This window comes from Trypanosoma brucei, chromosome 10 (assembly GCF_000210295.1).
Source record: "Trypanosoma brucei gambiense DAL972 chromosome 10, complete sequence".
Lineage (NCBI taxonomy): Eukaryota > Euglenozoa > Kinetoplastea > Trypanosomatida > Trypanosomatidae > Trypanosoma > Trypanosoma brucei.
Window position 1 is genome coordinate 936,256 of NC_026743.1, and position 16,597 is coordinate 952,852.

At 49.0% G+C, this 16,597-nt stretch overlaps 2 protein-coding genes across 2 annotated transcripts; both read right to left on the reverse strand.

Moving 5' to 3' along the window:
• Window positions 1–629: 629 nt before the first annotated feature.
• Window positions 630–12,335, reverse strand: TbgDal_X4720 (hypothetical protein, conserved; the record flags this gene model as incomplete). The annotated part of the gene is made up of 1 exon (XM_011779349.1): window positions 630–12,335. The coding sequence occupies one exon, from the start codon at window positions 12,333–12,335 to the stop codon at window positions 630–632; it is 11,706 nt and encodes a 3,901-aa protein (XP_011777651.1).
• Window positions 12,336–12,898: 563 nt separating this feature from the next.
• Window positions 12,899–16,297, reverse strand: TbgDal_X4730 (hypothetical protein, conserved; the record flags this gene model as incomplete). The annotated part of the gene is made up of 1 exon (XM_011779350.1): window positions 12,899–16,297. One exon carries the CDS (start codon window positions 16,295–16,297, stop codon window positions 12,899–12,901), a length of 3,399 nt encoding a protein of 1,132 aa, XP_011777652.1.
• Between the last annotated feature and the right edge of the window lie 300 nt (window positions 16,298–16,597).

A 16,597-nucleotide genomic window follows, 5' to 3' on the forward strand; every position in this document is an offset into this window, starting at 1 on the left:
ATGGACAAAAAAAAACAACATCAGGTTGGAACACACAGTAAATTCATAAGCGAGGCGACGGTACTGCGTGGTCCTGATCACACTCTCCACGCAAATGACCTACTCGCATCCTCACCAATCTGTCTGCGTGACCGCCGATCCGCATCTCAAATGACACTCACGTTTAGAAGAAGAGAAACATCGTTACCTTCTGTTTCCTAAAACACAGCGGGGGAACAAAATGCTTAAATTTTTACTCGATTAATTTCTTATTTACACTACACGTTACGCACCCTCCTTTCTCGCACTCTTGTTACCATTCCTATCACCCTCGCACACGTCCCTGTCGCATATGCTATGGCCCGAAGCATTCGCAGAACATTCCGTCAGCTACCGTCGACGAACAAAAAAAAAGCATGTACATCTTCTCTAACTCATCCCACCGCCTCACTCATTCGAGGCACAATAGTTTTGTGATCGATTGCAGAATGTCACTGAACGCATGATATGTACACAAGCGCGCCGCTTGTAGAAACCAAAACACGAAAAGCAAGAACGAACAAAAGAACAGTGTGTGGCAGAGGGTTCTCTAGGGACCACGGGGCTTATCACCAGTAACCGTCGTGGTGTTTTTAACACAACTCCTCTTTTTACCTCCGCGAGGTCCTTGCTCTTTTATTCCCCTTAGGGTAACTTTCATCCGCACTGCGGGCCCTCTTTCGGAGAGTGTTCGTTGTATCACGACGCGCCAACTCATCCTTTCTGGCATTTTTTATCTCCTCTGCCACTGTGGTCAGGGCGAAAAGAGCATCATCAACAGTAACAAAACTTCCAGTACCCCTGTCACAGTTGCCGTTATTGCTCTTGTCCCTGCTAATCTTTCTTAGCTTCTTCCTTCCCTCTAATGGCGATACATTCACCGCTGCGTTTTCATCGTCGGCGTGTGCGCGGGCGGTGTCGTAGTCGTGTCGACGTGCTTCCAATTGCTCACGGAGAACGTAGGCAACCTGCGTTGCCAGTGTACTGAGCTTTTCCGACCGTCTGCCGCATCGCATGGCAACCGCCACGGTCGGTGCCACAGTCTGTTGTATGAATTCCAGGTTGATTGCATTGCACAAGAGCCAACGAGCGACACTTCCGACGTCAACTCGTTCCCCTTCGTTAACATCACCGAGTGTTTCAGATGCGCTCTTGTTATCACCCCGGGACGTTTTTCGACCGTTGTCGTTAACACAGGGCATTGCAGCAACCAAACCACCGAAGCATTGCACAAGCGAAGCTGTACGCACCATCACATTTGTAACACTCCCATTTGATATTGCTGGTGCAGCGATTGAGTTAAACTGACGGCGCAGTGCCACGAAGTGTCTGGTAACAACCTCACGAACGTGAAGTAACCCCTCCTCACTCTCATTTGCAGTGGCGTTAACGAGGAGGGCCATACTAACTGCTGCCAGGGAACGTATCAAATACAGCGCAAGACGCACCGCATCGGTTCGCGATGAGCGAGCAATCGCTCGGTGTGCGGCGTACTTTTCGTTAGAGACATCCGACTGCGCAAAGTTAAGCAAGAGAAGTCGCAGTGAGGCAGATATCTCATTAAGCACTTCCTCCGCGCGATCTGTATTGTCTATGGGGCCACTCCCTCGGAATACCACCATGTACGGAAGAGTGTCCCCAGATGCAGTTGACGACGGTTGGATGGCCACCGCCGAGTTTCTGCTTCTTCTGGTCGGCTTTTGACTTGTGTCTTTTTCACTCCTTCTCCTTTTGCTCCCCAACACTTCCACTGCGCTAGTGACAAGATGTGCACCGACCCATCCATCATCAACCAAATACGAGCACCGTGTTTCCACACCATTCGTACAGTACATCCCCAGTAGCCTCAACGCCACCCCTCGCACCCAGGGATGCGTGTGCAGAATAAGACGGCCAGAAAGATACAGCACAAGGGGTTTGGCAAAGGTTACATCGTGCCACACAAGCGAGGGAGCAGCGCTAGCTATTGCTTCCACGCACCGCAAACCAAAGAAAACGTACATCCAACCCTTCATTTCGATCTTTCGTCGCAAAGTTCCTGAAAGCTCCTCGGAACGTTGCCTGATGCGCGACGCACTAATTTGATCATATGTTGCTGCGTCCATAATGGATGGTAGTGACCAGGTATAGTAAGTAGCGAACTCCTCCGCCTCTGCGGTGATACCCTTTGTATTATCCGAGCTTGAATCATTGCCTTTCCCACTAAGTCCGAGAGCAGATGCAATGGCAGAAAGCATCAACGCCCAAGTTTGTAGAGCTATTGTTTTCCGTTTACGGGTTTGATCTTTTTCAAGCCATTTTGATAGTGTAGGCACAACAGTGTCAACACCGGCATTCCGCACCAAATCTTGAAGTGCCGTGCCCGCCTTTCTCCTCGCCTCAAGAAACTCTGAGCCCGACAGAGTAACTGCGAGTGGGAGTAGCAGCAATGGAGCCTCCTGCCTCAGAACTACAGTGGGTAGTCGATTTATAAGGGCGATGAAGAGCTCCAATAAAGCGATACGACCGGTTACCTCTGGGTAATCCATGTTTCGGTATAATAAATCCATGTGCGACCGGAATTTTTCCGGTGTCATCCGATACTCTGTTAGGAAACGAGTGATAACGGAAATACATCGTTGGCGCATAAGCCGCTTAGCACTGACATGCAATAGTAACTCGGTCACTACACCCATCAATTCGTACACCTCAACCACGTGCACGTGCCTACCGAGTACAGCGTAAAAAAGGGTTAGTGCCATAGGAGCAAACCGATTACGTTCAACCAGCTCTGCATGGCAAAGGCCTGTGATTTGTGACGCTTGTGCCTCCGTTAGCGTAAAACGCTGGTGGGATATTACCGACGCTGCCACTCGCATTGCCCGCTGCTTGACAGAACCACCTCGCTCAAAAAAGGCGGTAACGGTATCGTAAAGATTTTTATGATACATTCCCACGATCTTCAAAGGTGGACGCAACGAGAGAAGGGCCAGCATACAGTCAAGTGCGTACCCGATAACCGCGTCACTCCCCTCACCATGGAGTGTCGACAAAACAACAGGCACCAACTCTTCCAATAGTTGTTGGTAGTGTCGAGTGAATGATGCCGTCAAATCGGCTGAGCCACGTCGTTTCCTCTTTTCCGTTCGAACACATAATTTTTTAGACGGCTCCCCGATTTCCTTTTGCCTCTGTTCGTCATCCCTCTCCTCGGCTTCAGCAGCAAATCGATCCAGTGCATCACCCTCTCTGTCATCCAAGTTCTCCGGATCGAGTAGCACGTCAGCCGAAGATACGCTGGAAGCATCTTGTTCTCCCTCTTCGTCCGATGCGTTGGTGTGAGTGATGTAGTTATCTCCATCGGTTTGTTCCTCCTTTTGTTTGTTTTTTGAGCGCAGGAGATCAAGACGTACAGCAATCTTGGATGACTTACGCTCTTTTCCCATGCCGAGAACTTGTTTGAGCACACTCAGAAGGTATTTAAGAAGAAATTCATCCAAAGTGTCGAGAACCACTGCGGCTGTTGGGTCCTCACGATAAAAGTGCTTTGCTGCCTGTTTCACGTCTTTGCCGTATCGACCACGATACGTTCGGAGCTTCTGCTTCTGTTGAGTGGCTAGTACAGTATGAGCACTAAAGTCGACGTCCACTCGCTCCGGTCGTGGTGCGACAAGAAAATTAGCATCCAGTTGCTCACGACGCGTGGTTGCAATCACGGACGGGCGCTGTGCTATGAGCTGTGCGCTTCCTCGGATACGGCGGGTCCCTTCTTTTGCTTCGAACTTTTTAATCTTCTCTTCTCTCGTTTCGTTGTGGCGGTGAAGCAAGTCCCGCACCACACGAAATGAGCTTTCCACCTCCATGGTTGCGTTCTTGAGGAGGGCTCGGGCCACACGGACAGCCAGCAAACGCACCTTCTGCACGAAAGCAAAGTCAGCCGCAGCGCTTTTGCCGACGGTGCTATACTTTGTCTTGAGTTCTTGAAGCAGCAGCAATGCGCCAGCACGCGCGCCACCGCTCCGGGTGTTAATCTCCACGTTAGCTGCTTCGCTAGGAGGTGTGAGCAACCATGTTATTTTCTGCAGAAAAACTTCAATCACGCGGGTCGCCTGACAGTGTGATGCGATAAGTGTAAAACCATGCAGTGCCCGACTGCTCTTCACCTCAAGCATTGTGCTCATCAGTTCCACCTGCCGTTTCTGCTCACTCACCTCGCCAAGGTAGTCATCAAGGAGTATTGTCATGATATCGTCAAGACAGGCGGTTAAGCACGAGACACCGTATTCGTAATCAAATTGAACAGCAGCAGGTATAATCATGCGTAGTAGCTCTTCTTCCTCGTCATCTTCGTGGTTGCCCGTTGTAACATCATCACCGCTCTTTTCCCTACTGTTACTCGCTTGACCAAGTGCGCCTTCTCCTTGCTTGTCGTGTTGTTGACTACCATTTGGTCTGATTGCTTCGCCACCTCCCACTACAGAATGCCGCGCCTTCGCCCCGGCTTCTTTGTGAAGTTTTTTTCCTGGTGTTTTTTTCCTCCCGTATGAAAGGGAGTGGCGCGGTTCGTAGAGGTTGTAAAGAAGTGTCACAACTGTGTAACCTAGAACGTGCAACTGGTAGCCATGCACTAAGTGATCCCGAAGCTTTGTAATAATGAAACCCAGTTTCCCCGGCCCAACCTCGCACATCATTGCACTGAGGACACGGCGCGCCCGCTCGCGATGTTTATCATTCTTCGTTCGGAGTTTCAGAACCACTTCATCGAGCAGTTGCTCTGCATGCGAAGAGAACCTGTCAGGCGGAAAGCGCTTCACAATCTTCGTAATGGCGATTGCAACTGGTAACTGAAGGATAGTCGTGTTTTGTTGTGCCCCATCAGTCTTCCGCATTTCATCTCTAACACTTGTGGCAGTGTGAGCGCTTACAAGAACCTCAGACCCACTCGCATGAATACCACTTCTCCGGGTGCCACTCGATAAAAAACCGTACAACTGCGGTAAGATGTCATCCTCCATCACATGCATTATCCGTGCATTGCGATATTTAATGCGCTTAGCACGAAGTGTCACTTCCAAAGCTGCAGCCACTGCATCATCGTCATTTTCTCCATCCTCATCCTCATCATAATCATCCCCCTGCGCTGTCTGAGGACTCTCCTCGGCGCCCTTTCTTTGCCGTCCGTCTTCAGGAATATCATTATTATTATTACTGCAGGTACCAATTTTATCATCGACACCTTCCTCCAAAAAATGGAAATGGTCGAGTACCAACACAACCCCCTGAAGCATCGGAAGCCGCAAGGAAGCGTTTTCCTGTGCATTAATAAGAAGCAGGCTTAGTAAACGGTAGTAACCCTCCCACGGCAACATACCTGCAACAGTTGCCACGGTGTTCAACAGCGCATCACAGTATCCCTTCGCACGTCCCTCCGTGAGGTTTTGTAGATCCCTTTTACCCTGCGCGAAGTCCTTCACGGTGGCCAAAAGAAACGGAACGAAAACACGGAGAGCGTCACGTGGATGCAACTGGTCCACCTTCTTCCGCAGAAGTGCAAGCGCATTTAGGCGACATCGGTGCTGTAAATGACCTATATTAACGAAGAAATTGAGCTCCACATTGCGGTCGTAAAGCGCAGCAAATGACCGGAATGAATCTTTGTAGTGCTGCGCAAGGGCACCAAACACCTGCATGTGTGAGTTTCGAATATGAACGTCACGTGCCACAACACCCCGGCGTAGCGAGGGCAAGATGATCCGCCTAATGACTTGGTTGAGAATGAGTGTATCGTATTCAGCTACCCTCGTATTTTGACGTGATGCATATCGGATCATCGCTTCAACAACTTGAACAGCAAGAGCCGAGATGGTTCCCTCAGGATCGCGAAGGAAAAATACAGCATTCGAAGCCAAAACAAGGAAACCCTCCACGCAGAGCACCGGGGCCTCGAGGTCATCAAGTGGTATGGTGGAGTCAGAATCACCGCTATAATCACGCTCTTCCCTTACTTGGCTTTGTTGAGCACGCTTCCGTTTCCCAATGCTAACCGACGCAGATTCACCACCATTATGAAAGAATTGCTGTAGCGTCCGCAGCGTATGGAAACGGAGATCAAAGTCATAGCGATCTAGCGAGCTATTGTTATCATCAAAACTGTTCAGGCAAGAAACTGCCCGACCCACCGCGGCCAATTGTGCGGCGTAGCCCCTGGAGCCACGTTGCACACCGTCAAGGAGAAAATCGGTGTTTCCTTCGTTGCAGAAGCAACTAACAGGATCGGAAGAAGATGAAACCGCACCCATTTGTGTAAGCATAACGTTCAGCGTCCGGCAAAGTAGCAGCCGTGCCTCTGGGTTTGTCACTGCATTGAAAAGGTGCACGAGGGGTTCGTAGTGGAGCAGCACGTTAATACGATGAACGTGTGGTAAAAGATATTCCAAAACCCCAACTGCTGCCACGCAAGTTTCCCGGTCCTTCATACAAGCTGGATGGGCGACAAAGGCAATACACATCTCTAGAAGACGGGACAACATTGTATTTGTATCTTCCGAATTAGCGTGCTTCCCCCCAGCAGACTCCTTCTGCTCGGCATTTTGCTTTTCGATTACTACAACATATTCAGTGAGCATGGAAACGGTCGCAATCAGCTCCTTCCACATAGAAACACTAAAAGACATAACGGTTGTGGCGGGTCGGCCCCCCTTATCCCTCGAAGCGGGGAAACGAGTGTTCTTTTCCCTGACACCACATGAAGCACCTCTCCTGATGAGTGTGTACAAAGATGTGAAAATTTCAGAAACATGAGGTTCGACAAACATGACACGTAAAGTCGATTGCTCAGTCGCTCCAAAAACATTAATCTGCTCATCACTAGCATTTAGAAGTTCAGCGACACAGCGCAATCCTTCGTGCAAGGCCAGTACTGCAGTTTGTTGTTGATTATTTCTCGATAAGACCGATAGTCCCGAACCACTGGTATTGGTGGTTCCGGTAACCGTCGAATTTGCAGCAAATAACTGTTTAATCATCGCCGTAACAGCACCTGCGAATGTGCCAACGAGCGGCAGCGTATGCGGTGAAGCTATCCAAGCGCGTACCAGACGCATAAACGGAGTCGCAGCTGCTCGTTGGCTGTCGCCAATCAACTCGGCCACAGCACCTCCACCGTTCATATGCAGGGCACCGACATAACGGGAAATAAGACTGCGCTCAACTGAAGCAGCACCAGTATCGCCGCTCCCTACACCGAGGTCAGCACGAAGGGTTTCCATAACCTCAGCGGGAAACTGCTCAAATAAAGATGCTACCATCGTCGCTGCTCCACGGCGCATCCGAGACATGAGTGACTTCAGTGCTGAAGAGCTTAGTGCACTTTTCACGCGCCACCCAATCTCTTCTTGGGTCGCTCCGTCGTCACAAGCACCGCCGTTTATTCCAGGGAAAGTGGTCGCACCCAATGGGGCGAGTAGGGTTTGTTTGCAACTGATAAGGTACGCGTTTATCCCAAGTAGTAGACAAGTGCCTGCGAACGAGGAGAACCCCTTTCCGACCGCCTGCAGAAGTGCGCTCAACAGTTTTGTGGTGTTCAGCAACTGCCGCAGTAGACGCTCAAGGCGGCGTGTACAATGTGTTTGTTCTCTTACCCACTTTTCCCACCAGCTGCCGAAACAAAAGACCCCACTTCCTGCAGCCTTTGTTGGTGTGACATGCTCAACAATGAGTCTCTGAACAAGTCCGTTAAGGACAGCTGTAAATTCTTCTCTGTCCGTGAGGTGCGTAACAAAAGCGAGTAGTCGACGCTGGAGAACCGCCTGATCCTTAACTTTATCCCGTGAAACGCTGCTCGTCAGTTTGGGGAGAGCAACAGTAAGCGCAGTTGCGATATAATCGGCCCGATGCTCCTGCGGTACGTCAGTCTCCACGTGAAAACTTGAAAGAAAGTTGAAAAGGTTCTGCTGAGTGTCGCAGAATGGGACAAGCTGACGGTAATAACGGGAAAACGGTGCGACCTTAAGACGCCGTAGTAGATCAATCGCTGCCCGCTGCAGTTTGGTATTTGAATCTGATACAAGACTTGCACAAATTCGGTGGAGCCGTTTAGTTAAGAGGGTTGCATCCTCCCTTGATTGGCCCGACGGCTGTAGGGGAGACTCTTCTTCTGTGTAGGCGACTGTAGCGGCTGCTGTATAGGCATTTAACGCCAACGTGAGACGTTCGTCCAGCATCTTGAGATGACGTATGCCGCTTGGGTGCTCCCCACATCGAATCGCAGATAACTCAACCGCTAACTCCGCGACAAGTGAATCTTTGGTGTCGGCTGCCGATCCTCCACCCGTTCGAGCCATGTCCGATAGGCCCGAAAGAAACGTCTTTGCCAACACAGCACGATCTGTTGCGTGACGTGCTGCAGCTCTACCATGTGTGTATGTTGGTGAAACAGCCGGGAGGTAATGTCGTTCCCACATCAATATTTTACCATCGTTATTTACCAGTAACAACCAAGTAACAGTGGAACTTTTATACTGTGCTGTAGAAAAGTCCTTGCTTACCAGCTCGCCCTTCTCGTGTCGCTGCATATCTGTCAGTTGAATTCGATAAAAGAGTGGGGAACTGCTGCTATGAATGGACGACTCAGTGCCCTTGTAGTTGCTGGTATTGTTATTATTGTAACAATCATCAGTATCGCACTCGTTAGAAGCGGATGACGCAACCCGAACAATGTCGCCTAAGACAATGGAGCGTGCGTACCGAGAAATAACGGTCTCCCACACAAGGGGGTCAAGTAAACTTTTACAATCCTCAACCTCTTCGTTGTCACCGAAAGGGGACCCGTCGTCTCTCAGCTGATGTAAACCGGTGCCGTGCCGTCGAGCTACTGTATCCTCACTTTTCACCAGATCGGAGAGAATCTTCAGTGCAATGGGCCAGGCGACAGAATATTTTGTGTGCAGCAGCCCCATCATTGCCCTTGCGAGAATCACTCGCCTCAGGGGCTCACGCAGCGCTCCAGAAGCGGCATCAAACGATAACTTCGCAAGTGCTTGCTGAATACCGTCCAGATTTCCTGCCGATGAAAGAGGATTAAAAAGTTCAGCGCGAAGTAACGAATCGAAGAATGTCGGATCGACCGAACTACAACCAGAAACCCTTTTAGTATCTTCCACTTCAGGGTGACAGAAAAGCCTCAGCAGGCGCAACGCTACGACGCGCAACGACTGTATCGGTGACACAAGAGCCTCAAATAAAAGCGTATGGACCAAAGCACGCTGTGACTTGTCGTCCAATGTTTCATGTAGCCGCGCCGTTGCACTAAGAAAGGTTTGCCGCTGTTGTGATATTTGCTGTGATACAACGTGGCCCTTCGCCTTTTCCTTTTTATGAACAGCTACAGTAGCTTCACTACCTTCTCCATCTGCTACGAGGCTCTCTTCCACACCAAACAATCGAAACATAGCATGCAACAGGCATTCCACACCGTGTAGTAACCGTCCCACCTCGCTATCACCCAAAATCACTACGCGATGCTCCTCAAAGCTAGTCGCAAGAATTACAACGGCATCCCTAATAAACTCCATGGAGTCTTTATCACTTTCCGGTGCACCGCAGAGGGGTGCCAATTGCATGAGCAAAGCCGAAGCTTGCGCGAACAGAGCAAAAGAAGAAGCAGTGACACGTGCAGAAGTAGCAGATGGCGCCCCATGCACAGCCAGCTTCACCGCTGATATCACCTGTAATAGCGCATTGCGAAACTGCCAAGCGAACAAGGCGTTTGCCTCGGCGGGCTCATTTCCTCGTGTTTGTCTCAGTGTGGTGCGTTCTGCCTCGGCAACAACGAGGGCAGGAGGAAGAACGGCAATCAGTACATCGGCCCACTTAGCTGCTTTCGTGCGTGCTGTGAATGCTTCAGCAGCACCTTGCAAGGATGTAAACAGCGCAGCAGTGCCAAGCAAAAGTGTCTGAATGTCCTTCATTAGCGTGACGTGTTCCACAAGAGACAAATTATTATTGTTATTATTATTATTATTTCTCTTTTTACTTCCCTCACCAAAGGCGGTGGTAAGGGTCGTCGTGGTTAGCAGGTGTAAGGGGCTCACTGAAGTGTTTCTTGTGCGATCGCACATCATCCCAATCATCATAACCGCGTGGGTTGTGTCACGAAACGCTATCGACTCTTCATCCGGACCCGAAGAGTGACTAGCTTCGCCCCTGTCTTCAAGAGTGTCTCCGCTGTTAAGCTTAGAGAGAGATGCGTTTGCCATTTTACACGAGGCATGAAGCACTGGTGCTAGAAGCGCATAAGCGAAGGAAGTCAACCGAGACTTTACCCGGTCAGAGACACTTCTACTTCGACCTACCGTTCCCATTTGGTTTGCGCTCTCATCGTCACGCTCATGAATGATCCGTTCTTGCCGCAAGCTGTAGGCGTAGTTTTTCTGCAACACATCTTGCACAAACGCAAAAAGCAAAAGCCGCGTTGAAGTTTGCAGCTCTAAATCCAACGTTACACCTTGAGGACCAATAGACCCATCACCTTTGAAAGAGCTAACTGACACGCACGTTGAGATGATATCACGGCAAAGTGGAAGGCACAGATCGTGTAATTTGGCCATGTGAGAGCGCGGCACCATCCCGGTATCAACACATAATGGCGTAAACAACTCGAGTGCGGCACCACAAGAGCGTACGAGATGACACCAACCTGCCGTTGGATGTCCACATATCGCAACATCGTTGTGTGCCAAGGCTTCCCGCCGGTTTGCCAGAAAAAATTGTAGTTGTTTTGCCATTTGTCGTATCGCCGGTAGCGAAGCACCCTTCCACAAAAGTAAACAATCCTTGGCATGCAATAACTGCTGAAGTAGATGCAAAAAAGGAGCAGTGAAGTCAAGCGTTGCCACCACGGTCGTCAGCATTTGCAACGGTGGTGAGTGCACGCTTCCACTATCATCTCTATCCTCCTCAAAATCATCATCAACATCACCCATTGAGGCGGCAGTGGCTGAGGAGTTGGTAGTTTCCTCAAGTAAAGTGCGGAGAGCGCTGCCGATCGAAGTGGCTCCGATCATTTGCACCAGCTCTACAAGTACTCCGGTTTGGGTATCACCATGCTGTTGCACGAATTCCACCCCTTCCTTTTCGTATTCTTCCCGACTCTCAAGAAACAACTCTTTCCAATGGGTATAATGGGCAAACCCTTCGGCTTCCTCCACTGTGAAACCGAAAAATTCTTGTTCGTTTACTCCGTACCCAGAATCGTAAGCACTTGAGAAATTTGTGCGCTTGGAAAGACCAAAAACGTATATTAGCACGACGTAAAAGTTCTCAAAATTTGTATTGAGTGAGCCACGAATTCCACGTAAAACATCAGCAGCGAAGAAACACAAACTATCAACAACTGGAAGGAACGAGAGACGTTCCTTCTGGTACCTTAATAGTCGGTCGAGCGTCAGAGCATTTGTTTTTGAACCCATCACTTCCCTTACCCTATTGCCTTCCTCATGGTGAGTACCAATCGTACCATGACTTTCCTCATATTCCTCTTCGTTATCCATTCCGTCAACATCATCGTCTGCGCCGCGAACCTTGCGTGCATCGTCACCACAGTAGTCTTTGAAATCGTGCACAACATCGACACACATTACTTCCAACACTAACGGAAGCAACTCACGCGTCATTCGACATGTCGAAGCCAGGACTTCGGCTGCCAACCGCCGTATGTATTCCTTTGAATCATGCATCTGTCGCACGTACAATTTAATGACAAGTTCGACCAGCTTTCGTTGCTCCTGCAGGAGCCAAAAGGGTCGCATTTCACGGCACCACGCTGCCTGTGCAGAGAAAATAAGTTGCAGGCGTCGAGTGTCCGCCAGAAGCTGCCCGTTCGCGTCATATATACCCCCATTAATGGCCTGATGGAAGCATTCAAAATATAGAAAAAACTTCTCACGCATGTCCCGTGCAAAGGCCACGGTGAGTCGAGCAAATGCTTCAAATCCCTCAGCGAACTTGTCACGGTTCATCATGGCAAGTAACAATTTTTGGGCTATCTTACGGTGATTAAGTTGAAACATTGCGCGTGAACTGCACAAATCCAGCACTTCCCACCGGAAACTCTTAAAATCTGTGGTTGAGTGAGAAAGCATTTGCTCGTTCAATTCAGTAAGGAAGGCACAATCCTCGCTCTCGGGATGTGGCGCCCAATCATCGGTGAATCCACCGGCAGGTTGCATGTTTATCGCCCCGAGGACGTTGTAGCCAATACCCACGTGTACATGCTGTACGGCGTTGCGAAATATCTTCTCACGTCCGCGGGCATTGTGACCACGCTTTTTTGGTGGCATCTCTCTTTTTTTTCAATTCCAATCAACTTCAACGGTTGTTCCACCGTGGGGGAATAATGGAGGTTTTAGGTATAATACCAACGTAATCTGCACACTTGCTCGAGCGTATACCTCTTCGACGGTAGATGGGTAAGAGGAAAAAGACACTCCACCAACGAACAAAACAAGGTGAATGAACCTACAATGTACAATATTAAGGTATAGAAGAGAAAGAAGTAAGGTTTTTCTTCTTTTTAAAAAAATTATACCAACATTTTTTTTAGGACGGCAAAACGTCGCGAATGAATTAGCAGCAATGGGAAATAGAAAAGGCAGCAAGTCAAATCAATGTACACGAACCGAGTACCTCATAATGAAGGAGAGGAAGCAAAACAAAAGAAAAGTTAGAGTATGAAAGATAAGAAACCTTAAGAAGAATGGATAATTTTTCACCTGAAAGTTGTCGACTTTAAAAAGACATATATATTATTACTTCATAGTTCGCTGTGGGTCACGTGACTCGAAAAACCTTCCAGCTTCGATGAACCCGTCTTTTTTCTTTTTGAGTTTCATTTTGTGACTAATCACTGATCAGAGCCTACACAAGATTCACATGAACTATCCTGAAGTCTTCCAGAAAAAGTTCGGAGCAGCCACTTTGTTGACCGCAGCATTACATGTGGTGCGGAATACCTTTCGGTAACGTCACCAAACGTTACAAATGGTTTCGACCCTACAAAAACTTGTGAAGGGCTCACATCACGGACCGGGGTTACCTCCCTCGACTGTACAAGGGAAAGTAATACGCTAAATGACTGTAGAATTCTCTCGAGGCGACGCTTGAACAGTAGTTGGCTACCCGAGCTCGGTGCATCTTTTCCAGTGGACACGGAGTCGCGCAAAATTATAACGTTTCGTATTAAAAACGTACTCGCGGTACACCTCTCAGGGCAGCACTCAACGTTAAACACACTACGCCCAGCACCATTCGCCATATGCATCGCGTTCTGCACTGCTGTCATTCTTTCGTCGTGATCACAGCCATTTCTTCCTATCATAACGTCGTTATAGCTCATGGACATGGCATCCAGCAATAGCTGACGCACACACTCCTCCGGAAACCTTAGAAGTACCCCACCACTGAGAAGAATCAGACGGCGCCAGCTGCAGAAATCATAGCCTCCTGTTACTGTAGCCGATAACTCTCGAGATGATCCACGCATGCTGATACTTCCACTCGTTTGTTGCTGTAAGAGAAGTTTAAGGACACTATCTGGCAGCAACATAAAGGCATGTCCTTCAGCCGCCCACCTTCCCGGAGTTTGGTTGTCGACAGACGCCCCACTACCCCCACATGTTGAAACGGACTCATGGCGAGACCATGATGGTCTTTTCGAATATTGAAGGGCAGGAAGCAAGCACCGCGCTGCCACACTTTCGACAATCCACCTAAAGTCGGTTACCAGTGCACCGCTCACGAGCGCACAAGCTGTAGTTGGTGTCATAGACGTTAGGTTACTATCTCTCGCGGAAGGCACGCCACCGCAGTCACTAATACAACTTCCGTCGTCACTAATAGAAGCAAGTCTTCCTTCCGTGGGCATAATAAGACAGTACGAGCAAGTAATTGATGCAGCGGCATAATGTCTCTCCTTCCAGCACAATTGAGTTTCTGCAGGAGCTCCAGACCCCTGACAACTGGGGAGACGAAAGACATGTCGTATCACTTTCTGTGGTTTGGGGTCATAGATACGTAAACGGCTGTCAACACTACCCATACGTTCATCAAGGACTCTGGCACCAAACATCTGCGCCGCTGAAACGAGGACTTCGCCAGTTTTGGTTGAATTTTCTACGGAAGCGTCCACCGAAAAGGTGTGCGGCAACCTAAACACATCATCTTTATGCTCTGATAACTGCGATGTCGAGATCGTAGAGGTACTGCGTTCACGAGCTCCCGAACCTCCCGCAATATTTTTCCCGTGATTTAATAACTCCCTTCCAGAACATATATCAGGATCACATGACGATAGATTCTGCGTCATGGCAACCCCGCCGTTATGTACTTGGTTCTCGTGGGTATTCGCTGTGCCCTTTGTCTCAAAAATGAGTGCCGATTCAGTGGGAATCTCTGAGCGCTGGGCATGTACTCGAAAGTTGAAACTTTCACCAAAGAAACTGCTGCTACTACTACTACTCAAGCTGCTGTCGCCACTGCTCAAGCTGCTGTCGCTACTGCTGTCCTTCCCATCCCCTTCACCTACTTCACGCACAGTTGGTGCATCCTTTGGTAACGTATTCGACTGAACACTGGTAGACACTGCCGTCGCAACAGGTGTTAAGGCATCTCCCCCTACGTTATCAATAACACCCACGTCTTCTTGAGGTTTCTGGGAAAAGTGCCTTGTTGATGCACTCGACTGAACACTGGTAGACACTGCCGTCGCAACAGGTGTTAAGGCATCTCCCCCTACGTTATCAATAACACCCACGTCTTCTTGAGGTTTCTGGGAAAAGTGCCTTGTTGATGCACTCGACTGAACACTGGTAGACACTGCCGTCGCAACAGGTGTTAAGGCATCTCCCCCTACGTTATCAATAACACCCACGTCTTCTTGAGGTTTCTGGGAAAAGTGCCTTGTTGATGCACTCGACTGAACACTGGTAGACACTGCCGTCGCAACAGGTGTTAAGGCATCTCCCCCTACGTTATCAATAACACCCACGTCTTCTTGAGGTTTCTGGGAAAAGTGCCTTGTTGATGCACTCGACTGAACACTGGTAGACACTGCCGTCGCAACAGGTGTTAAGGCACCTCCCCCCGCAGTTCCACTACCAACGGCATTTGTACGATGACATGGTTCACTATGCCGCTGTAAATCTTGACTAGAGCCCGACTCGGAGCAAGAGCTACTTAACTCTTCAAAATTTCGTAAAACATCCGAATTTTCTGCATCCCCGTTTGAAGTTAGGGGTCGACACACTTCCGACGGAGAGGAACAACCAACCCCTCTCGTTTTCGACCTTCCGTGGGGTTCTGGCATCGTCTGATGTACACCACCTACAACTTCTGGAGAGCCGCTACGCGAGCGGACTGACACGGGGAAGTTGTGGTCAGACAACGTGACAGTGCTATGCGGATTGGTCGTATTTACAGAAACGTGGCTAGTGACCGACAGAGGTGATGTGCCCATAGGAGTTGCGGATGGCGAGTACGGCAGCGAACCAATCGCCTGCCTGTGGATTCCATGTTCAGATTTTTTCTCAGGTTCACCAGTTGCCTCCTCAGCAACGGGGGGTGCATTGTTAGATTGCAGTGTCACTGTCTGGACGCCAGCGTTCCCTGTCAGAGACACCCCACTTAGTGTTGATAATACCTGGGAAACCTCTGCAGAAGGTGCCAACGCTTCTTCCTCTTCGATGTGTCCAGCCTTCACCAGATCGTTATCATCATTACCTTTAGGACTAACTAGTGCAGCGGACAGCAATGGATGTTTCATAATATCTGAAACTAGATTGCTCACCAATGAAACACTAATCAAATCTGAAATCTGAGCAGGAACGGAGCAAATGGGGCACGACTGACCTAGTCTGAGGCGTTTCGTGCTACGCCCTCTTCCGGACTTCGCCACTGGGGACGTTCGGACGTCGTTGATATTTCCCCTCCCTCTACTATTTCTTTTTTGTGGACTGCTCCATTGGTCCCCATGACTGTTTTCGGTAAGTTGCCTCTCGTCTTCTTCCCAAGGATCTTTCACAGAAGGGGAACTTTTTTCAATCGCATTGACGATGCAACTGTGACAAAATACATGCCCACAAACGTCCAAAGCGGTGGGATTTTCTTGAAGCGGCCGGTGACATATTGGACAGAGGAACGTTTGTCGAAGTTTCTTGAACACGAGCTCTGTTAGGGCTGGATCTTCTTCTTCACCTTCAGCGCCTTCTGACTTACGCACCCGAAAACTGTTAAGCTCTGTGGTCATTTGTATAAGCAGTACTTGTAGCTATAACCACAGCTGATTCTGATCTCAAGTCCCTTTACAACAAGATAAACATTCACAACGATGGAAAGCATGGTATGTCAACTGCAAAAGTGTAATACGCAGCCATTTACAAGAACAAAAAAATGGTTGAGCAATGGGGACTTTTTTTAAAAAAAAAGAAAAAGAATTTCTTGTTTTTTAAATATTAACTCAAGCATGTGTACAGGTAGAAAGAACCATTGAATGACACACTTTGAATAAGTGCGAATGTATTTACCTCTGCACACCATGTTAACAGTT